This window comes from Salmo salar, chromosome ssa10, assembly GCF_905237065.1.
Source record: "Salmo salar chromosome ssa10, Ssal_v3.1, whole genome shotgun sequence".
Classification (NCBI taxonomy): domain Eukaryota; kingdom Metazoa; phylum Chordata; class Actinopteri; order Salmoniformes; family Salmonidae; genus Salmo; species Salmo salar.
The window spans coordinates 113,597,595-113,621,818 of record NC_059451.1 but is presented as its reverse complement, the minus strand read 5'-3'; the positions used below and the strand labels follow the sequence as shown (position 1 = coordinate 113,621,818).

Below are 24,224 nucleotides of genomic sequence, written 5' to 3'. Positions count from 1 at the left end.
GATATCCTCCCTCCATTTTGTTTGCTAAGCTAAAGCTAACTTGGTTCATAGAAACTGAAATTGGGATATAGATAAATGAACGTGTGAACCGTTACCTGCTTGGGATTTTCTTGTCATGTATTTCCACTCAAACCCATGTTATGAGTTATTCAGAGCTCCCTATGCTTTTGGTGGTGTAGTTGGCTCTATGGTACTGAATTGAGTTTAGTTACAGCCCCTCTTGGCCAGGACGTGACATGCACTCGGCGTTGGGGAAGACCTGCAATAAACTTTGATTTTAACTTTTATAACCAATTCTGATCGACTTCCAACAACAGGTGTATAGACAGGTTTTACCATTCAAGCATTTGTCCAAAGGTCAGAAATGAAAGTACAGTATGTACAATGACCTGATAACTTTAAGACACAAGTATTGAAGTACTACATTGGTGTGATTTTACATTTAGTTTTATTCACCTGGTGGAATAGGATTGCCAGAGGTTAAAATGTGTGTAAAATTACTGCCATTGTGGTGACTCAGCATTTTATCTTATCACTCTGAAACGGTAAAATAGCATCCAAACTGTATAGATCCTCATTCTGATATACAGCAGACTTGAACAGCTCTCTGAACAGGTCTTTGCAAATGGGATTGTTGTCAATGAGTCAACCCTGTATAAAGTAGTCCCATGCTTTTAAATCCCATCTGCTCAAGATCTCTGTGCATCACAGTTCAGTTACATGTGACTAACACATACCATCAGGACAAAGGGACATCTTTCTCGCTCTCTCTCACACACGGCTCCATTTTCTTTAAACCCATCCCCTTAACCCCTGGCCTATACAGTTGATTTAAAAAATGATAATGGAACTAATGTGGGGGATTTAAGAATGGACTTGCTGGTCATCTTAAGTTCTTTTAGAGGGATGCTTTGACAAAGAGAGGATTAATTACAGTGTTGGACTTGTTTCCTTCCTTCCTTCTTTCACTGGGAACTGTCCTGTGTCACGGGGCTCATCCAAGTCATGGGATCCAGGGTGTACAGACTTGGAGCCTGCCTGGGATTCTTTGAGGGATTCAGACAGCTCCTGGAAGCAGAGAGCCCGACCAGTCTGCTTCAGCTGAATGGAGTTATGGCAATGGAGAGGATGCCCACACTGTTTAAAGATGCACTGTAGGAGATACAGTACCCCGCACCTGTGAGATCTGATGAATATTCAGACAAAGACGTTCAATCCATAATCTTCTTCACTGACGTTGAAGGGCTGAAATCTACCAGTGGAGGCTCCTCAGAGGAGAAAGGGGAGGACTACCATCCCTTGTGCCCAATAAAAACCCACACAACCCTCCCCAAAGCAACAAAAAAAACGTTTGACAACCCTACCCTATTTTGGACCATCCCTCCCCCAGTAAATGTTGACCTGTCCCTTGGCGGTTATAATATGAAGGTTTGGCTTGGAAAGCTTTTTTTGCCTGGTCACAGACAGCTGATGTGTTGTGCACTGAAGTCCACAAGCGAAGGGAAAAGGTGAGAGAGGAGGAGAGTGCGTAGATGCGAGAAGGAATGAACAAAGTGATCATACTGTTAGTATCTGGCTGCTATGAAAGTGAAATATGTTTGCGTGTAATCAGGGGTGTATTCATTCTGCTGATTCTGTTGAAAAACGTTTCTTAAATGGAAGCAAACGGAATGAAACGGGGATAAACATACCTGCATTTGTCCAATAGAAACTCTCGTTTGCAACTGTTGGACTAGTGATTACACCATAGATCAGCTAGATGCAGGCAAGAGTGTCCAAGGCGGTATTGAATGTGTCACTGTCTGTCACCTTGATTACTAAAAATTATCTCGACCTTCGACTTTCATTCATTGACTAGGTTGTAGCAACCTCATGATGGGTATAGGTCAAATTTGAGTATCATATAATGGCCTAAACCTATGGATGTTACATTGAATTGGGTGAATGGAATATGAAGGACACTCATCCAATATGCTGTAATAGAAATAAGGCCATGCTCATAAAAGCCACCAACTGCCACTGAAATCTACTGTATTTGAATGCCTGAAATGTACTGTATGGCACCAATGCATTGCCATACGAACATCTGGTAACACTTTCTTTGAACTGTAAGATAGGACCTACATCATAACAGCGTACATATAGTAGTTCTGACCACCAGCACATTGTATTTCCTCAATGAAACCATGCAGCTTCCAGGAGGCCCATTCCAACCTCACTCTCATTAGTAGGGAATTTCCGATTACATATAATCCCATAGTAATCAGAAGCAGCTTTGAAATAGTAAGGTCATACTGGCACCATAACCATAACTTTGAAAGACAATCCAAATCTCCCCTTGCAGGAATGTCTCACTTACAACCCACAGTTATTACTATAACTTTATCGATGGATAATAACAAAAATCTCATATCTGATCTTCAGCCTTGAAGATTTACAGTAGGTGAAGCCTAGCAATTTGGGTGGGGCTCATTTTGAGGCTTAGAGGGAGGTGAACCAGAAGTGTATTCTGTTGGGTGTGAATCAAATGTGACTGCTGCTTAGCCAAAGAATGCAACTTAAGGTGATTATGCTTCAAATTTATGTCAGTGCCTTTCGTCAGGGATTATCTTGGTTAATAATTTCCCCCTCACGTGAGTATACACGCTTAGAAAAAAAGGTGCTATTTAGAACCCAAAAGGTTCTTCGGCTGTCCCCATAGGAGAACCCTTTGAAGAAGCCTTTTTTGGTTCCAGGTAGAACTCTTTTGGGTTCCATGTAGAACCCTTTCCACAGAGGGTTCTACACAGAACCCAAAAGGGTTCTACCTGGAACCAAAAATGGTTCTTCAAAGGGTTCTGCTATGGGGACAGACGAAGAGCCCTTTACAAAACGTTTTTCTAAGAGTGTAATATCTATAAACAACCATTACCCACAAGTAACTTTCAGAAGCCTCTCATTGTCTCCTATTGTTGCAGTGCCTTGACTGGAATTCAATCTGGCAACACTCTATACAGAGTGGCTATATAGATCTACCTCTCTAACCTCTAAGCCACCTACCTATTATACAACGAATACAATAGATCCCTAGATATTGCGAGACAACATTGAACACAATAAATGTTTTATTTGTTCCACACTATGTCTAATCTAATTTACAGTATGAGAAGCACCAGAGATACATGGGAACTTCGTTGTCACGTTTTTCATTTCTTTCAGCAGCCCCCTCTCCTCACAGCGCCAGACAGAAGCGATAGGCTTGAAGCACCCGGCCAGGACTCAGAGGCCCAGATAATAGCTACAGTCCAGTAACAGAAAACCCTTGACAGAGTAAACACACGGTGGCTATCCAAACTATCCAAACCGGCACTCCATTTGGGCCGTAGCCGCCATTGACTGCTGTAATCTGTTGTGTAAATCTGCAGCTTGGGCCTGTCTGGTTGCTGTCTGGGTTCTGTGCTCCCGGACAAAAGCGTCAGGACACCTTGCCTACTGACAAAGGGCCGCACGCCGCCGGGGCCTAATCAGAGTGGACAAGGCTTGCTGATGGGGCCTTTTTGAGCAATTGAACTTTGTCAATGCTTCTTAGGGGGACCTGATGGAACAGAGGGGCAGGCAGTTTGACTTCAACAACAGGGGCTCCGCTGAAAACTCTCCCTGTCAAATGCTGGGACTGCAGTGGTACCGTGACCCGTAATGACCTTTGTAATGCTCGTATACACACACACATACAAACACGTTTGGCAGTGTCACTGTCTGTTGACCTTTCAGACTGCATATACATACACTGAGAATATAAAACAATAAGAACAACTGCTCTTTCCATGACATAGACTGACCAGGTGAATCCAGGTGAAAGCTATGATCCTTTATTGATGTCACTTCTTAAATCCACTTCAATCAGTGTAGATGAAGGTCAGGAGACAGGTTAAAGAAGGATTTCTAAGCCTTGAGACAATTGAGACATGGATTGTGTATGTGTGCCATTCAGAGGGTGAATGGGCAAGACAAAATATTTAAGTGCCCTTGAATGGGGTATGGTAGTAGGTGCCAGGCGCAACGGTTTGTGTCAAGAACTGCAATGCTGTTGTTTTTTTTTCACGCTCAACAGTTTCCTGTGTGTATCAAGAATGGTCCACCAACCAAAGGACATCCAGCCAACTTGACACAACTGTGGGAAGCATTGGAGTCAACATGGGCCTACATCCCTGTGGAACGCTTTCAATACCTTGTAGAGTCCATGCCCTGACAAATTGAGACTATTCTGAGGGCAAAAAGGGTGGGGGGTGGGGGGGTGGGGGTGCAACTCAATATTAGGAAGGTGTTCTTAATGTTTTGTAGACTCAGTGTATAGACCACATTGTGTTTTTGGAGAGAATCTATGGAATTTGATGTTGGTTTTTCGAGGTAACATGATAGGGTGCATCTGGCGCCATTTAGCCATTGGTGTTGTCCTTGAATTCTGGCAAGTCATGAGAGAAGACTCAATGACTTCTGAGTCTGAACACAAAAAGGTGAGGACACAATGTTCTCCTGTGAAACACTGAACAAGGTGGCGGAAGTTGTAAAGTTCTGAAGTTCTGAGAGCCCCTGGGAATGGGTGTGGGAAAACCTGCGAGGGCCGCTCTGGAATCTCCTCAGAGAGACGGACTACAAGTGCTGCACTTTCCATGTGGGAAAGGTTCCGTTCCTTTGTCATCAGAAATGTCATTGTTGTACAGTGGGTTGCAGTCTGTGTTGTTGGCCCCAACAGTACCTTCAACTTTGGAGAGCGAGAGAGAGAGAGAGAGAGAGAGAGAGAGAGAGAAAGAGAGAGTGTGTGTGGACAAAGACAGCGCTTGAGGCCCATGCAAGGCTTTTCAATTCCAAAGAATAACATCTACTGTGATCTTGCATGATTGCAATGTACTTTCCCCACATGATTTACTGTAGTAGTAGGCTAAAGTTCTTTGAAACATAAAGGGAATGTTTGGACATTATGCCGTGCACATAGAAGAGAAAGTCACAGAAAATAGTTGCATGTCATGTAAATTACCTGAAGCACCAAGGCCCCTCTCCTGCATGAAGCAATTATGTGTGCACTCTTTTCATTTGAGTCCAGTTTCAAGTCTATGATTTGACGTAGCCTAACAATAAAACAAAGATACTGGTCACTAATGTTTCCCATTTTATCTGTAAATTAAATGTAGAGAAATGGTATGTTGCCAAATGGCAAGGCAACACCCTACAGGGTTACGTTTGTCCTGAGTGGTGTTCCGTAGTGTTCTCCTCAGTTTCCATAGTGACCACAGTTCCATTTAGACGCGGATAGAATGATTTGACGTTCCTGGTTAGAAAACCGGTTAGCAAAGTATTCAAAACACAGACAAACACAGGTAAATTACCTCTTATTTAAAACAGAAACATTTCGTGTGAATAAAATGTAAAAAGTTTAATGTCTTATATCTCTTCTCCGTGTTTTCGTGCAGTGTTTGAAACAGAAACACGGCCCGTCTGCCTCTGTTTCCTGAAGCTGCTAGCTAGACCATGGATGTCAGTCAAGAAGACCTGAGCAAACTGAGCATCAATAACTCCTCTGATGATATTGAATTAGATCATTCTTATCAGGAAGACTTTTACTCATCTGCTGATGAAGAGCATGCTGATGAAGATGATGTGAGTTGATGTATTATTAGCCAACTGGAAGTGAGAGTTTGTGTACTTAGAATTTGTAGGCCTAATAATCTCCATAGTCTAACACGGCCCGCAAGCCTACTGTTTGCACAATGTTTTTATACTACTTGCCAATGAATGTCTACTGGTTGCAAATGCATGTAAACCAAACGTTTCACCTTTCAATACCCCCAGGTTTCAGATAAAATCCCAGAATCAATGCTCAAATATTTTGAAGCCTCCGAGAACAGAGCAAGTCAGTTTGAAAAGCTCATCCTTGAGGACAATGAAGATGATGGTAGGAATGAGGACCTCTGGAATGTGCATAGGCTACAGAAATATAGAAAATGCATGGATCATTTATTCATCAGTCAGGCTAGCTGCTGGCTACATGATGCCATACTATTGTTGTGTATATGTGACTCAATGTCTTTGTACATTGTCTGTTTTCAGATTCTGGAGCGGCTGAGGTGTATTCCATCATTTCAAGTCGTTCTGAAGACCTTTTAATGGAACTGGCCTCTGACTTAGGCCTACACAAGGACCCTGTGAAGTTAAAAGAACAAGTGAGTCTAGTTTAACAAGGCTTGTGTGCACTAAAGTACTAGTGTTATGTAATTTGTGCTGGGACGTAGGCTAAATATGTTTGATTGATTTAGGTCATGTTCGAGATGGAGGATGAGAAGTTGAAAACTATCCCCAACAAGGCCTGCCCTCACACTGTATCTGACAGTGACATTACAGACAGAGTGCCACACAACAGTGAGGGTATGTGTATATTTCTGTGTGCGTGTGTGATATATATGCCCACAAGATGTCACCCTTGCCTCATTTAGTCCAGCCCTATAAAGAAAAGAAAAAAGGTGATATTCTTCAAACTAATGGAGCTGTGACCTGTGTCTTTCTGTTTGACACAGATGATATTGAATGTGATGCATATTTAAGGTCTGAAAAGCAACTCAGTTTGGAACTGAAAACTTTGGAGCGTAAGTTGAAAGAGGTGGATGAGAGGAGAATTGTGGAATACGAGGAGGAGCGAAAGAAGGAGCAGAATGAGCAGAGAGAAAAGGAGGAGTGGAGGAAACGCAGACAGAGAGACTTTGAGGAGGAGCTGAGGCAGATAGAAGAGGGCAATAGGGTGAGATAGTTCATATCATCCCTTTCTCCCATTTCCCGTTTCTATGTTTTCCGTAACTAAGAGTGACCAACTGAAGAAGTCATTGTCTTTCTGTAGCATCGCCCTACAGGCATGGAGGAGATGAGAGAAAGAGAGGCAGAAGAGAAGCTTCAACAAGAGTTGCTCAAACAGCAGGTGGGCCAGATTCAATCACATTTTTATTTAGATGTGCAAACACTGAAACACTGGCAATGGAGAGGGGCTAGGTCGGAAGTGTTTTCAGAAGGGGCTCATCTTTCTTTTCAGTTTTTATTGGTTTAACTTGTCTCCTCCACTCTCCCACACTAACCAGGAGCTGATCAGCAGCCTCCAGAGACAGATGGAGGAGGAGAGGAGGGCCTTTGAGAAGGTGCAGGAGGAAAAGAGGAGGAAGACCCACCAGTCTCGATGTAGGGCGGCCATCACTATCCAGACTGCCCTCAGAGGCGTCCTGGCACGCCGGTGGACCAGGGCTGAGCTCCACCGCAGAAGAGAGGAACAAAGGAGGTGTGAGGAGGAGAGGAGCAGGAGGAAGGAGAGGGAGGAGAGGTGGAGGAGGGAACAGGAGGAGCAGCGGCTGAAGCAGGAAAAGGAAAACAGAAGGAGAGAGTTGGAGGAGCAAGCACTGAAGAGGAGGAGCTTAGAGTATGAGAGAGCCAAAGAAGAGGATCGAGTCCGTATGGAGAGAGAGAGACAGGATGAGGAGGACAGGAGAAAGAGGGAGGAGGAGGAGAACAGAAAAGAGGGAGAGAGAAGAAAAAGGGAGGAGAAGAGAAAGAAGCATGAAGAAGAGGAGAAGAGAAAGAAAGAAGAGAAGAGAAAGAAAGAAGAGGAGAAGCGAAAGAAGGAGGAGAGGAGAGAGAAGGAGGAGCAGATTAGGGAGGAGAAAGACAAGCAAGAAAGGGAGGAGGAGCGGAGAAAAAGACAGGAGGAAAAGGAGAATGAAAGGAAAAGCAAAGAGGAGGAAGAGATTAGGATGGAATCAGATGAGAGGAAACCAAAGAGCCTGCAAAAGCTGGAGACAGGCATAGTGAAGCAGGAAAGTCAAAACCTGAGTGGGGAAAAAGCCAGAGAGGAGAAATCAGCCGCCACTGAATGTTCCCCCACTGCCAGCTCTCCCCCCATTGACCCCAGCGCCTCAGTCCCTCAGTCTGCCTTTGAGCGTATGAGTGTATCTCTACCAGAGCAGACGGAGCAGAGGAGACTGGCCTGGATGAGGGACTGCACTTCCTGGTCCAAACTCTCCCTGCAGAACAAGAGGAAGCAGCAGCAGGGGATCAGGACCCAGAGGAGGAGGAGGGCCGCTGAGGGGAGCGGTTTACCCCTCCTCTGCCCAGAAACACTCCTTCAGTCTGGGGCCTGGAACTCCCCTCAGGAGGTAACCTGCATGATACGATCTACAATGTGATACTCTTTATTTCAGGGGTCGGTAACAGACAGCCTGCAGGCCAAAACAGTCCCGCGAGTGCTTTTTTTTGTTGTTGACTAAAATCACCAGGAATTAAGAAAAACATTTGTTTAAGTTAGGAAATCTGTTCCAAACTATGCCCAGGAATAAAAAAAGATGTATATGTGGCCCGTTTCAGGAAACTAGGCGTATGTCGTAGGTCACTACTTCACAGGAGAGCCATTTGAACATAAACTTTTTTTATCAAAATGTTTTTTGGGGCAGATATGCCTTCTCGACCATGTGAACTTTCATGTGCCTTAATAACAAACGTGTAGCCCTATTGTAAATATGAATGAAATTGTTCAATTACGAGCCTAGTTAGCCATGATTGGCTGAGATAATGAGTGGGCTGGACATGCCGAGAGATGAGTTTGGATTGGTCTGCCATATAGCACGCTTCTGTCTATTTGAGCTGGTCAGTATGGGTAATCCTGTCTAACACAGATTTTCATTTTTTTTAGCACGTATTAAAACTTAACAAAAGACTCCAGTATGCAAGTATCCATTTCAATAGAACGTCACTGCAACAACTGTTTCAGAGTACTCTCGTCTGAGTGTGCCAGAGCAGAATAACTGACAAATTTACGAACACCCGTTGAATGGCCGGTGTCAGTAAACGTTGGCAAAAAAAGCGTAATTAAATTGTTGCCAGCAGTACAGTTGCAGTCACCAACGCTCTGGATAGCATAAAAAAAGCCTAACCAGCTCTGCTAGGGCGAGTAAAATGGTCAGAGTGAGCTGTTCCCTCATTTGTGTCTGGAAGTAGCTAGCCAACGTTAGCCAGTTAGCTTGGGTGCTTGACTGCTGTTGTTAGGTCAGAACGCTCGGCTCAACCCTACTCCTGGGCCAGAGCATCCAGGGTGTGCTCTGAATGCTCTGAGAGCGAAAAACACTCAGAATTTACAAATGAACAATCTGACAATGAACGCCCAGAGCGCACTCTTAGCACACTCTGGCACTCCATATTGAATTTACGAACACACCCGTAGTATAAACCAGCCTTTCGTCTTGAAATCTTAGGTTGTTTAATACATGGCCTCACATATGATTCCTTAAAGAGCTGGGTGGGGCTAAAGCTTAAGAGTGTGTGGACGATGCTGAATTGGTATAGACAAAGAAGAGCTCTCCCGTAGGTGTACCAAAACATTCAAGGGACATTTTGTCAAAAGTGAGGTTACAAGTTTATCAACTTTCCAAGCAGAATTACTTTCCCTTTGTTCCTCAACTGTAGTGTATGATATACCATTTTCTAACTCGGAGTCTCCACTTTTATCCAATGTAAAAAACACAATATAAAATGCTGCTACTTAAGACAGAATCAAGCCGGTCGGTCACATATGCAATCGTGTCTTAATGTAATCAAGGTATGAATTTCGTTGAATCTAGTTGCCTACCCCTGCTTTATTTCATAAAGGTTTTTCCAGAAAAATAAGTGATAAGTTGTATAAGTTGCGCTTGATTTAGCTTTTAACACTAAAGGTATTATACTAGACTACAAGTAGGATATTTGAAAGTATTGGACCTAGATGCATTTGACCCATGTCTACAAAACAGTCAATCAGACACATTCAAATAACCAACAAACCAACCATAACAAAACCAAAAGCAATATTTCACTGACTGGGCTCTACCTTCCAATGCAGGTGACCACAGTTGTTCTGGAGGATCTCCCTGGCTGTAGCCTCTCTACTTTGTCCCAATGCCCCAGACTGCAGACCCTCACCATGAGACGCTGTGGCCTTAAATCCCTGGAGGGCCTCAGTCAATGCACAGAGCTTCGCTACATCGATGTACAGGTAAATGTACACCACCATTTACATGTGGGGTAAGCTGTACAGAAATGGTTTATCTAGCCAAATCTGGTGCAATGGAATGTTGTACATGGTCCCTGACAAATAAACAAGTGAACAAATAGTCATATGGTAATGACACTGAAAGCCAGACATTTTTTTTACACCTATATATTACTATATAGTACAACCATACACTGCATACACACACACACACACACATACATATATATATATATATATATATATATATATATACATACATACATACATACATACATACATACATATATATATATATATATATATATATATATATATATATATATATATATATATATATATATATATATATATATAGTTGAAATCGGAAGTTTACATACACATTTACATTTAATTTACATTTAAGTCATTTAGCAGACGCTCTTATCCAGAGCGACTTACAAATTGGTGCATTCACCTTATAATATCCAGTGGAACAACCACTTTACAATAGCGCATCTAAATCTTTTAAGGGGGGGGGTTAGAAGGATTACTTTATCCTATCCCAGGTATTCCTTGAAGAGGTGGGGTTTCAGGTGTCTCCGGAAGGTGGTGATTGACTCCGCTGTCCTGGCGTCGTGAGGGAGCTTGTTCCACCATTGGGGTGCCAGAGCAGCGAACAGTTTTGACTGGGCTGAGCGGGAACTGTGCTTCCTCAGAGGTAGGGAGGCGAGCGGGTCAGAGGTGGATGAACGGAGTGCCCTTGTTTGGGTGTAGGGCCTGATCAGAGCCTGAAGGTACGGAGGTGCCTTCCCCTCACAGCTCCGTAGGCAAGCACCATGGTCTTGTAGCGGATGCGAGCTTCGACTGGAAGCCAGTGGAGAGAGCGGAGGAGCGGGGTGACGTGAGAGAACTTGGGAAGGTTGAACACCAGACGGGCTGCGGCGTTCTGGATGAGTTGTAGGGGTTTAATGGCACAGGCAGGGAGCACTGTGGTTGGAGTCATTCAAACTCGTTTTTCAACCACTCCACACATTTCTTGTTAACAAACTATAGTTTTGGCAAGTCGGATAGGACATCTACGCTGTGCATAACAGGTACTTTTTCCAACAATTGTTTACAGACAGATTATTTCACTTATAATTCACTGTACCACAATTCTAGTGGGTCAGAAGTTTACATACACTAAGTTGACTGTGCCTTTAAACAGCTTGGAAAATTCCAGAAAATTATGTCATGGCTTTAGAAGCTTCTGATAGGCTAATTGATATCATTTGAGTCAATTGGAGGCGTACCTGTGGATGTATTTCAAGGCCTACCTTCAAACTCAGTGCCTCTTTGCTTGACATCATGGGAAAATCAAAAGAAATCAGACCTCAGAAAATAAATTGTAGACCTCCAGAAGTCTGGTTCATCCTTGGGAGCAATTTCCAAAGGCCTGAAGGTGCCATGTTCATCTGTACAAACAATAGTACGCAAGTATAAACACCATGAGACCACGCAGCCGTCATACCGCTCATGAAGGAGACGCGTTCTGTCTCCTAGAGATGAACGTACTTTGGTGCGAAAAGTGCAAATCAATCCCAGAACTACAGCAAATGACCTTCTGAAGATGCTGGAGGAAACAGGTACAAAAGTATCTACATCCACAGTAAAATCAGTCCTATATCGACATAACCTGAAAGGCCGCTCAGCAAGGAAGAAGCCACTGCTCCAAAACCGCCATAAAAAGCCAGACAACGGTTTGCAACTGCACATTATTATTATTATTATTATACCTTTATTTCAACAAGGAACACAGACTGAGACCAAGCTCTCTTTTACAGCTGGGCCCTGTGTATACATGTTTACACATACAGTTTAGGTACAATGATTAATGGGGACAAAGATCGTACTTTTTGGAGAAGTGTCCTCTGGTCTGATGAAACAAAAATAGAACTGTTTGGCCATAATGACCATCGTATGTTTGGAGGAAAAAGGGGGAGGCTTGCAAACCGAAGAACACCATCCCAACCGTGAAGCACGGGGGTGGCAGCATCATGTTGTGGGGGTGCTTTGCTGCAGGAGGGACTGGTGCACTTCACAAAATAGATGGCATCATGAGGCAGGAAAATTATGTGGATATATTGAAGCAACATCTCAAGACATCAGTCAGGAAGTTGCTTGGTCGCAAATGGGTCTTCCAAATGGACAATGATCCCAAGCATACTTCCAAATTTGTGGCAAAATGGCTTAAGGACAACAAAGTCAAGGTATTGGAGTGGCCATCACAAAGCCGTGACCTCAATCCTATAGAAAATCTGTGGGCAGGACTGAAAATGTATGTGCGAGCAAGGAGGCCTACAAACCTGACTCAGTTACACCAGCTCTGTCAGGAGGAATGGGCCAAAATTCACCCAACTAATTGTGGGAAGCTTGTGGAAGGCTACCCGAATCATTTGACCAGGGGCGAAAATCTGATATCAACTTTGGAGGGGACAATTACATGAAATTTTCTCGAGCAATTCCTGAGGGGGACACCAAAAGTAGTGCTGTAACACATAGCCTACATTGTAATATGGTAAATGTATATTGAGGAACCAAAGAAATAAGGTGTTACTCCTAACTACCGGTACCCAAAACTACACAACTAATCACAACAGCAATACCATTGCCTTTAACAAATCTTAGTTCAGTCACCAGTTTAAGTTGAGAGTGGGGGTATCCATGGCATTTTCCAATTATGTTCCTATTTTACAAGTCAAAAAAATTGATAACCTTTCATAATGTTGCCAAACAAAGACTCAACAAACTTACCTGAGACTCCCTGTCTCTGCCAGTCTGTCCCTGCATATCTGTCCCCAACTCTGCTGTCTGTGTGCCATCTGTTGCCTGCTCTGCCTAATGACATCATTGTGAAACATTTCCATTAGAATTTCATTTCTTTCTTATGAACATTTTATCAACTAGTCTTTGAGATATTAGGCTACTAGGGTTCTTACTATGCGTTTTGGTGTATTGAAAAATACTCTGATGTCCGCCTTTTATTTTTCTGCCATTTTTCTACCTGGCTGGCTGGCTGGCTACACACACAGTGTGTAGGTTATTTACAGTAGGAGATGGGCTTCTATCATCTTCAATCATTCTATTTGGGCTTCGATCTAAAAGGTAGCTAGCAAATGTGAAACGGATTAAAATGACAAGAGTTGACAGCTGTATGAGTTCACCATTTACACAACATATGCTGCAACCTTTTGTAATTTTAATAGTTTGTTTCATATTGGCTGGCTTCCAACAATAGCTGAATTTGCAAAGCTAGCGAGCACCAATTCAGTTTCAGTGGTGTTTGCTATAATCTTTGCTACCCGGGTTAAATAAAAGTGAAATAAAATAAATAAATAAATAAAAGTTCCCTTGCGACAATTTAGCTTTTGCAACGAGACCATTAAATATATTTAAGACAATGGTAGAAGAGAGTGTAGTTCTGTTCAGTTTGGATTTCAGTTTATCGCTAACCTTATCACAGGGACTTTGAAGCACTAACTTACAGTAGATACGACCTCTCTGTTACCTAGCAAGCTAAGGAACTGGCAGTGGATCAAACCATTGTGAGGCAAAGGGTGGGGGGGTCGCAATCTTTTGAAACTTAAAAACGCGCTATTAAGTGTCTATAATCAGCACAATTGCTTTCATTGCGTATTATTAATATTATTTAAATTACATAGTTATGTTTCAGTGATATATTGGGGGGGACAAATCATATTTTTCCCAGGATGGGGGGGTCGTGTGTCCCCCGTCCCCCCCGGGATTTCCGCCCCTGCATTTGACCCAAGTTAAACAATTTTAAAGGCAATGCTACCAAATACTCATTGAGTGTATGTAAACTTCTGACCCACTGAGAATGTGATGAAAGAAATAAAAGCTGAAATAAATCATTTTCTCTACTATTATTCTGACATTTCACATTCTTAAAATAAAGTGCTGATCGTAATTGACCTAAAACAGGGAATCTTTACTATGATTAAATGTCAGGAATTGTGAAAACTGAGTTTAAATGTATTTGGCTAAGGTGTATGTAAACTTCCGACTTTAACTGTATATCTATATGTCTGTCAAGTTGGCTGGATGTCCTTTGGGTGGCAGACCATTCTTGATACACACGGGAAACTGTTGAGTGTGAAAATCCCAGCAGCATTGCAGTTCTTTACACAAACCAGTGCACCTGGCACCTACCATCATACCCCGTTCAAAGTCACTTAAATATTTTGTCTTGTGCATTCACCCTCTGAATGGCACACATACACAATCTATCTCATTTGACTCAAGGCTTAAAAATTCTTACATTTACATTTACATTTAAGTCATTTAGCAGACGCTCTTATCCAGAGCGACTTACAAATTGGTGCATTGACCTTATGATATCCAGTGGAACAACCACTTTACAATAGTGCATCTAAATCTTTTAAGGGGGGGGGGGTTAGAAGGATTACATTATCCTATCCTAGGTATTCCTTAAAGAGGTGAGGTTTCAGGTGTCTCCGGAAGGTGGTGATTGACTCCGCTGTCCTGGCGTCGTGAGGGAGCTTGTTCCACCATTGGGGTGCCAGAGCAGCGAACAGTTTTGACTGGGCTGAGCGGGAACTGTGCTTCCTCAGATGTAGGGGGGCCAGCAGGCCAGAGGTGGATGAACGCAGTGCCCTTGTTTGGGTGTAGGGCCTGATCAGAGCCTGAAGGTATGGAGGTGCCGTTCCCTTCACAGCTCCGTAGGCAATCACCATGGTCTTGTAGCGGATGCGAGCTTCAACTGGAAGCCAGTGGAGAGAGCGGAGGAGCGGGGTGACGTGAGAGAACTTGGGAAGGTTGAACACCAGACGGGCTGCGGCGTTCTGGATGAGTTGTAGGGGTTTAATGGCACAGGCAGGGAGCCCAGCCAACAGCGAGTTGCAGTAATCCAGACGGGAGATGACAAGTGCCTGGATTAGGACCTGCGCCGCTTCCTGTGTGAGGCAGGGTCGTACTCTGCGAATGTTGTAGAGCATGAACCTACAGGATCGGGTCACCGCCTTGATGTTAGTGGAGAACAACAGGGTGTTGTCCAGGATCACGCCAAGGTTCTTAGCACTCTGGGAGGAGGACACAAGGGAGTTGTCAACCGTGATGGCGAGATCATGGAACGGGCAGTCCTTCCCCGGGAGGAAGAGCAGCTCCGTCTTGCCGAGGTTCAGCTTGAGCTGGTGATCCGTCATCCACACTGATATGTCTGACAGACATGCAGAGATGCGATTCGCCGCCTGGTTATCAGAAGGGGGAAAGGAGAAGATTAATTGTGTGTCGTCTGCATAGCAATGATAGGAGAGACCATGTGAGGATATGACAGAGCCAAGTGACTTGGTGTATAGCGAGAATAGGAGAGGGCCTAGAACAGAGCCCTGGGGGACACCAGTGGTGAGAGCGCATGGTGCGGAGACAGATTCTCGCCACGCCACCTGGTAGGAGCGACCTGTCAGGTAGGACGCAATCCAAGCGTGGGCCGCGCCGGAGATGCCCAACTCGGAGAGGGTGGAGAGGAGGATCTGATGGCTCACAGTATCAAAGGCAGCAGATAGGTCTAGAAGGATGAGAGCAGAGGAGAGAGAGTTAGCTTTAGCAGTGCGGAGAGCCTCCGTGACACAGAGAAGAGCAGTCTCAGTTGAATGCCCAGTCTTGAAACCTGACTGATTAGGATCAAGAAGGTCATTCTGAGAGAGATAGCAGGAGAGCTGGCCAAGGACGGCACGTTCAAGAGTTTTGGAGAGAAAAGAAAGAAGGGATACTGGTCTGTAGTTGTTGACATCGGAGGGATCGAGTGTAGGTTTTTTTCAGAAGGGGTGCAACTCTCGCTCTCTTGAAGACGGAAGGGACGTAGCCAGCGGTCAAGGATGAGTTGATGAGCGAGGTGAGGTAGGGGAGAAGGTCTCCGGAAATGGTCTGGAGAAGAGAGGAGGGGATAGGGTCAAGTGGGCAGGTTGTTGGGCGGCCGGCCGTCACAAGACGCGAGATTTCATCTGGAGAGAGAGGGGAGAAAGAGGTCAAAGCACAGGGTAGGGCAGTGTGAGCAGGACCAGCGGTGTCGTTTGACTTAGCAAACGAGGATCGGATATCGTCAACCTTCTTTTCAAAATGGTTGACGAAGTCATCCGCAGAGAGGGAGGAGGGGGGGAGGGGGAGGAGGATTCAGGAGGGAGGAGAAGGTAGCAAAGAGCTTCCTAGGGTTAGAGGCAGATGCTTGGAATTTAGAGTGGTAGAAAGTGGCTTTAGCAGCAGAGACAGAAGAGGAGAATGTAGAGAGGAGGGAGTGAAAGGATGCCAGGTCCGCAGGGGAGGCGAGTTTTCCTCCATTTCCGCTCGGCTGCCCGGAGCCCTGTTCTGTGAGCTCGTAGTGAGTCGTCGAGCCACGGAGCAGGAGGGGAGGACCGAGCCGGCCTGGAGGATAGGGGACAGAGAAAATCAAAGGATGCAGAAAGGGAGGAGAGGAGGGTTGAGGAGGCAGAATCAGGAGATACGTTGGAGAAGGTTTGAGCAGAGGGAAGAGATGATAGGATGGAAGAGGAGAGAGTAGCGGGAGAGAGAGAGCGAAGGTTGGGACGGCGCAATACCATACGAGTAGGGGCAGAGTGAGAAGTGTTGGATGAGAGCAAGAGGGAAAAGGATACAAGGTAGTGGTCGGAGATTTGGAGGGGAGTTGCAATGAGATTAGTGGAAGAACAGCATCTAGTAAAGATGAGGTCAAGCGTATTGCCTTCTTCTTTAACCTGTCTCCTCCCCTGCATCTACACTGATTTGTAGTGGATTTAACAAGTGACATCAATAAGGGATCATTGCTTTTACCTGCATTCACCTGGTCATTGAAAGAGCAGGTGTTCATAATGTTTTCTACACTCAGCGTATGTGTTACATAGTATATTTCAGCTACATAGTATTATATTATATACACACACAACACTGCATGCTGTCTCTCACGGTGATCAAATCAGCATGTAAAAGTATAAAATCCTTGGTATTTGAAAACTCAGACATATTTTGATTGTCATGTCTGTATAGGACAACTCAATCACGTTTGTGGACTGTGAGAATCTGGCTAACCTCCGAGTTCTTCGACTTGGCCGGAACCGTCTGACATCCATTCATGGTCTGGCTGGTGCTGTGGATCTGGACGTTCTGGAGCTCTCGCACAACTCCATCACCCGCATCGGTAAGCTGAGCTCCGGTCCCCATCGCATCGGTAATCTGAGCTCATGTCCCCATCGCATCAGTAATCTGAGCTCAGGTCCCCATCGCATCAGTAATCTGAGCTCAGGTCCCCATCGCATCAGTAATCTGAGCTCAGGTCCCCATCAGTAATCTGAGCTCAGGTCCCCATCGCATCAGTAATCTGAGCTCAGGTCCCCATCGCATCAGTAATCTGAGCTCAGGTCCCCATCAGTAATCTGAGCTCAGGTCCCCATCACATCAGTAATCTGAGCTCAGGTCCCCATCGCATCAGTAATCTGAGCTCAGGTCCCCATCAGTAATCTGAGCTCAGGTCCCCATCGCATCAGTAAGCTGAGCTCAGGTCCCCATCAGTAATCTGAGCTCAGGTCCCCATCAGTAAGCTGAGCTCAGGTCCCCATCGCATCAGTAATCTGAGCTCAGGTCCCCATCGCATCAGTAAGCTGAGCTCAGGTCCCCATCAGTAAGCTGAGCTCAGGTCCCCATCGCATCGGTAAGCTGAGCTCAGGTCCCCATCAGTAAGCTGAGCTCAGGCCCCCATCACATCAGTAATCTGAGCTCAGGTCCCCATCGCATCAGTAATCTGAGCTCAGGTCCCCATCAGTAAGCTGAGCTCAGGTCCCCATCAGTAAGCTGAGCTCAGGTCCCCATCACATCAGTAATCTGAGCTCAGGTCCCCATCAGTAATCTGAGCTCAGGTCCCCATCAGTAAGCTGAGCTCAGGTCCCCATCGCATCAGTAAGCTGAGCTCAGGTCCCCATCGCATCAGTAAGCTGAGCTCAGGTCCCCATCGCATCAGTAAGCTGAGCTCAGGTCCCCATCGCATCAGTAATCTGAGCTCAGGTCCCCATCAGTAAGCTGAGCTCAGGTCCCCATCGCATCAGTAAGCTGAGCTCAGGTCCCCATCAGTAAACTGAGCTCAGGTCCCCACCGCATCAGTAAGCTGAGCTCAGGTCCCCATCGGTAAGCTGAGCTCAGGTCCCCATCGGTAAGCTGAGCTCAGGTCCCCATCGCATCAGTAAACTGAGCTCAGGTCCCCATCAGTAAGCTGAGCTCAGGTCCCCACCGCATCAATAAGCTGAGCTCAGGTCCCCATCGCGTCGGAAAGCTGAGCTCATAGCCTATACAGAGTGTGGAAAACTCAGTTTGAATTTTAAATTTTTATCAGCACCCCATACTTGATTTTCCAGGTCTAAATTAGACAATGATTCAAAGGCAAGGATGGAAATCAACAGACTGTGCAGCCTTCCAGATGCGTGGTTTGACTCACACCCCTGCCTGCTCTACAGTTACAGTATACTTCATGGCTAGTTGTAACCACTGCTATCCACTAGGGAGCAGTGTACCTCTTCTTTTGATCCCCTGCTCAGTACATATTGAAATGTGACTTATTTACTGTGAATAACAGACCAGGAGCCAGGCCTCAAGTCATGAATAGATATTAACTGCCTGAGAAGACAGTGAATGCTTTTTTATTGGCAGTTTAGCTTTGAACGTTACTAAAACGGTAACCTTGGCCACACACTGAAATTAGATCTTCTTTGGTTCATATGAATCCTACTTCAACCCCTCACAGTTCCACAATCAGATTTTGTTCTACCCCATAACTCTTTGGGTATGCAAATAAAGCATGCCATTATCTACTACTTTACATACTGAAACATACTAATGTAAGGAAAATTCTTTCTCTTTATTTTTCTTCTTCTCCTATAAAGGTGGTCTGGAGCCATTGAAGAGGCTGCAGAAGTTATTGTTGGACCACAACCAGCTGATCAGTACTAGAGGACTGAGAGAGGTGTACACGCTGCTACACCTGGACTTGTCTCACAACCATCTGTCCAGTGTAGAGGGCCTGGACAACTGTGCTCTGCTCAACACACTGGACCTGACAGGAAACAATCTCACTGAGGTAAAATACATAGTCAGTATATCAATGATAGTTAGTTAAGACCATGTAGGCCTAACTACCAGGGAAGTAGTAGATTCAACTAATTAAAGTGCTACCGACATTAATCCTGCATGATGGATTATAAGGAAAAATATCAGCAGCACTAGTAGTATCTATCAACAGCACCAGTAGTATCTATCAGCAGCACCAGTAGTATCTATCAGCAGCACCAGTAGTATCTATCAGCAGCACCAGTAGTATCTATCAGCAGCACCAGTAGTATCTATCAGCAGCACCAGTAGTATCTATCAGCAGCACCAGCAGTATCTATCAGCAGCACTAGTAGTATCTATCAGCAGCACTAGTAGTATCTATCAGCAGCACCAGTAGTATCTATCAGCAGCACCAGTAGTATCTATCAGCAGCACCAGTAGTATCTATCAACAGCACCAGTAGTATCTATCAGCAGCACCAGTAGTATCTATCAGCAGCACCAGTAGTATCTATCAGCAGCACCAGTAGTATCTATCAGCAGCACCAGTAGTATCTATCAGCAGCACCAGTAGTATCTATCAGCAGCACCAGTAGTATCTATCAGCAGCACCAGTAGTATCTATCAGCAGCACTAGTAGTATCTATCAGCAGCACTAGTAGTATCTATCAGCAGCACCAGTAGTATCTATCAGCAGCACCAGTAGTACCTGTCAGCAGCACCAGTAGTATCTATCAGCAGCACCAGTAGTACATATCAGCAGCACCAGTAGTACATATCAGCAGCACCAGTAGTACCTGTCAGCAGCACCAGTAGTACATATCAGCAGCACCAGTAGTACCTGTCAGCAGCACCAGTAGTACATATCAGCAGCACCAGTAGTACATATCAGCAGCACCAGTAGTACATATCAGCAGCACCAATAGTACCTGTCAGCAGCACCAGTAGTGCCTGTCAGCAGCACCAATAGTACATATCAGCAGCACCAGTAGGTCCTGTCAGCAGCACCAGTAGGTCCTGTCAGCAGCACCAGTAGTACCTGTCAGTAGCACCAGAAGTACCTGTCAGCAGCACCAGTAGTACCTGTCAGCAGCACCAGTAGCTACAGTGGCAAAAAAAAGAATGTGAACCCTTTGGAATTATCTGGATTTCTGCATAAATTAGTCATAAAATTTGATCTGATCTTCATCTAAGTCACAACAATAGACACACGGTCCGCTTAAACTAATAACACACAAACAAGTATACGTTTTCATGTCTTTATTGAACACACCATGTAAACATTCACACTGCAGGGTGGAAAAAGTATGTGAACCCTTGGATTTAATAACTGGTTGACCCTTCTTTGGCAGCACTAACCTCAACCAAACATTTTCTGTAGTTGTGGATCAGACCTGCACAACGGTTAGGAGGAATTTTGGATCATTCATCTTTACAAAACTGTTTCAGTTCAGCAATATTCTTACGTTGTCTGGTGTGAACCGCTCTCGATGTCATGCCACAGCATTGTAAATCGGGTTGAGGTCAGGACTCTGACTGGGCCACTCCAGAAGGCGTATTTTCTTCTGTTGAAGCCATTCTGTTGTTGATTTACCTCTGTGTTTTGGGTCGTTGTCCTGTTGCATCACCCAACTTCTGTTGAGCTTCAATTGGCGGACAGATAGCCTTACATTCTCCTGCAAAATGTCTTGATAAACTTGGAAATTCATTTTTCCGTTGATGATGGCAAGCTGTCCAGGCCCTGAGGCAGCAAAGTAGCCACAAACCATGATGCTCCCTCCACCATACTTTACAGTTGGGATGAGGTTTTGATGTTGGTGTGCTGTGCCATTATTTCTCCACAAATAGTGTTGTGTGTTCCTTCCAAACAACTCAACTTTAGTTTAATCTGTCCACAGAACATTTTGCCAGAAGAGCTGTAGAGCATCCAGGTGCTCTTTTGTGAACTTCAGATGTGCGCCAATGTTTTTTTTGGACAGCAGTGGCTTCTTCCGTGGTGCCATTGATTGGACTCCAGGTTAGCTGACTCCTGACTCCAATTATCTTTTGGAAAAGTCATTAGCCTAGGGGTTCACATACATTTTCCAACCTACACTGTGAATGTTTAAATGATGTATTCAATATGGAAATGAAAAATATAATAATTTGTGTTATTAGTTTAAGCACACTGTGTTTGTCTATTGTTGTGACTAAGATGAAGATCAGATCAAATTGTATGACTAATTTATGCAGAAATCCAGGTAATTCCAAAGGGTTCACATACTTTTTCTTGCCACTGTGGGTAAACTCACTCTATCACTCTCTCTTTCTCTTTTTCTGTCTCTCTTTCTTTCTTTATCTTTCTCTATGTCTCTCTGTGTCTCTCTCCTTATCTCTCTCGCTGTCGCTGTCGGTCTCTCTACCTTCCTCCTGCCCCTTTCTCTTTCCCCCAGCTACCCAGTCTGAGGAACCAGGTCCTCCTGGTGGAGCTCCATCTGGAGGACAACAGCATCTCCTCACTGGAGGGCCTGACAGCCTGCTGGCTCCCCCTGATGCAGCTCCTCTCTGGGGCCCAAAACAGGTAACATCACATGGCATTCCATCTGATGCCATTGTCATGTTTTATGTTGTGTTGTGTAACTATATGTATGCTGCTCTCTTGGCCTGGGCTCACTTAAAAAAAAAAGGATATGTAAATCTCAATGTGACTTCTATGGTTAAATAAAGGATTTAAAAAAATCCAATGTAGCCAATGCCAATGACTAGCCCAGTTTAAATTGTACTAGCTACATGTAAGTAATTCAGTGTTTGTGATAACATTTGTAAGGTTTAAGAAAACCAATGTAACCAATGTAATGTTGCTGAATGATCGGTAAAGGGGTTGCCATGAATTTAACAGCATCTTGCAGGCAGCTCGGTGGCGAGTAAATTTCGGTATTTCATATTACAGTGCACCCACTATAATATAAATACGGTATCAAAGCAAGTACTCTGTAATGATTCACAGTACAATACTGTAAAATTGACTGTATTATACTGTAAAAAAAGTAAATGCTATTGTAATCGGAATGAATGAATTGATGAATGATTGAAATTCATTGAGATGAGGGGTTTGTATTTCACAGTATTTTACTGTAATTGGACTAGGTAAAGTGTTTACACATTACAGTACATTAATGAATATTTTATGTTTTATATCATTTGCACATCTAGAGGCCTTAATAAAGGCTTCCAAACTGGCAGCAACTACAGAGCAAAACAGACCTGAAGGACATGGCAAAATGCTCAACCATTTAAGTTTTAGGTCTTGATGCCACTCAAATCTGTCCCCTATACATTTTAAATGTCATGGGGCACTATAACCACATAGGAGTTAAATTGGTACAGCATTCTCAGTCATGGGTGCAACAAATATAGGCTCTTACAAGGCACACCTCAAAATATGTTAATGAGACAGAAACAGCAATACCATTCACCCACTAATGGTCAAAAGGTTTTTGGCGCTCCAAAGATACTGTTTTCTGTGGGGTGGAATTACAGTATCATTCAAAATACAGCACTTTTCCCAAAATGCACTATAATATACAGTATGCTGAAGTAACAAGTTATTTTTTTACTGTTGATAATACCTAAAATGACTGTATAAATTACAGTTTTCCATTACAGTGTATTACATGTATTTTCTTAATTTGTGTTTTGCAGTATAACCCAACTGCCATCACTGTGTCATTTTGTGTCACTGGAGAAGCTGGACATCAGAGACAACTGCCTCTCAGGTAATGGTTTATTATTTAAAAAATGTATCTTTTGATGTCCCAAAAACTTTTGATCCAAATATTTCAGTTGTCATGTTGTTATGTCATTTACATACTGTAGTTTCATGCTATTCCATTCATATTATTCTGCTATGTGCCTCTCTATGTGAGTGGGAGGGAGCATTTTAAGTGTGGATCTATGGTAATGCCTATGTCTACGATATGCATAATGTCACACATCTGGGGAATGCGATGCACCTCCATCCAGTAAATGTCAGGGGATCCAGCAGTAGATAAAGATACAGTCTCCATAACAAGATCAGGTACCAGCGATAGTGATATATAGACAGTGAAAACCATAAGCTCAGGCCTCTGCTGCACTGCCTCTGCGATGTAAAACCATAATCTCAGGCCTCTGCTGCTCTGCCTCTGTGCGATGTAAACCATAAGCTCAGGCCTCTGCTGCTCTGCCTCTGTGATGTAAAACCATAATCTCAGGCCTCTGCTGCTCTGCCTCTGTGCGATGTAAACCATAAGCTCAGGCCTCTGCTGCTCTGCCTCTGTGCGATGTAAAACCATAAGCTCAGGCCTCTGCTGCACTGCCTCTGCGATGTAAACCATAAGCTCAGGCCTCTGCTGCTCTGCCTCTGCGATGTAAAACCATAAGCTCAGGCCTCTGCTGCTCTGCCTCTGTGATGTAAAACCATAAGCTCAGGCCTCTGCTGCTCTGCCTCTGTGCGATGTAAACCATAATCTCAGGCCTCTGCTGCTCTGCCTCTGTGCGATGTAAACCATAAGCTCAGGCCTCTGCTGCTCTGCCTCTGTGCAATGTAAACCATAAGCTCAGGCCTCTGCTGCTCTGCCTCTGTGCGATGTAAACCATAATCTCAGGCCTCTGCTGCTCTGCCTCTGTGCGATGTAAACCATAAGCTCAGGCCTCTGCTGCTCTGCCTCTGTGTGATGTAAACCATAAGCTCAGGCCTCTGCTGCACTGCCTCTGTGCGATGTAAAACCATAAGCTCAGTCCTCTGCTGCACTGCCTCTGTGTGATGTAAACCATAAGCTCAGGCCTCTGCTGCTCTGCCTCTGTGCGATGTAAACCATAAGCTCAGGCCTCTGCTGCTCTGCCTCTGCGCGATGTAAACCATAAGCTCAGGCCTCTGCTGCTCTGCCTCTGTGCGATGTAAACCATAAGCTCAGGCCTCTGCTGCTCTGCCTCTGTGCGATGTAAACCATAAGCTCAGGCCTTTGCTGCTCTGCCTGACTGTTGTAGAGCTGCAGAACCTGTGTGAGAGTCTGCAGGGATGTCCACTCCTCCGAGAGGTCCATCTCACTGGGAATCCCCTTCAGCAAGAGACCATGTGGAGGTAGGGC

The 24,224-nt window shown here is 44.5% G+C and overlaps 1 protein-coding gene across 2 annotated transcripts in view; it reads left to right on the top strand.

Moving 5' to 3' along the window:
- Positions 1 to 5,244: 5,244 nt before the first annotated feature.
- lrriq1 (leucine-rich repeats and IQ motif containing 1) overlaps positions 5,245 to 24,224 on the top strand; it is a 50,701-nt gene continuing 31,721 nt past the window's right edge. The window contains exons 1-14 of one of the 2 annotated variants that reach the window (XM_045688450.1): positions 5,245 to 5,354; positions 5,448 to 5,634; positions 5,827 to 5,929; positions 6,085 to 6,197; positions 6,291 to 6,399; positions 6,549 to 6,769; positions 6,866 to 6,943; positions 7,101 to 8,165; positions 9,881 to 10,033; positions 17,069 to 17,219; positions 18,952 to 19,145; positions 21,549 to 21,676; positions 22,798 to 22,871; positions 24,124 to 24,217. In XM_045688450.1, coding sequence (XP_045544406.1) covers positions 5,506 to 5,634; positions 5,827 to 5,929; positions 6,085 to 6,197; positions 6,291 to 6,399; positions 6,549 to 6,769; positions 6,866 to 6,943; positions 7,101 to 8,165; positions 9,881 to 10,033; positions 17,069 to 17,219; positions 18,952 to 19,145; positions 21,549 to 21,676; positions 22,798 to 22,871; positions 24,124 to 24,217 — 2,612 coding nt within the window. In that variant the 5' untranslated portion in view covers positions 5,245 to 5,354; positions 5,448 to 5,505. Of the gene's footprint in view, positions 5,355 to 5,447; positions 5,635 to 5,826; positions 5,930 to 6,084; positions 6,198 to 6,290; positions 6,400 to 6,548; positions 6,770 to 6,865; positions 6,944 to 7,100; positions 8,166 to 9,880; positions 10,034 to 17,068; positions 17,220 to 18,951; positions 19,146 to 21,548; positions 21,677 to 22,797; positions 22,872 to 24,123; positions 24,218 to 24,224 lie in introns of those variants that run through there. The other variant, XM_014125699.2, reaches the window with a different exon arrangement.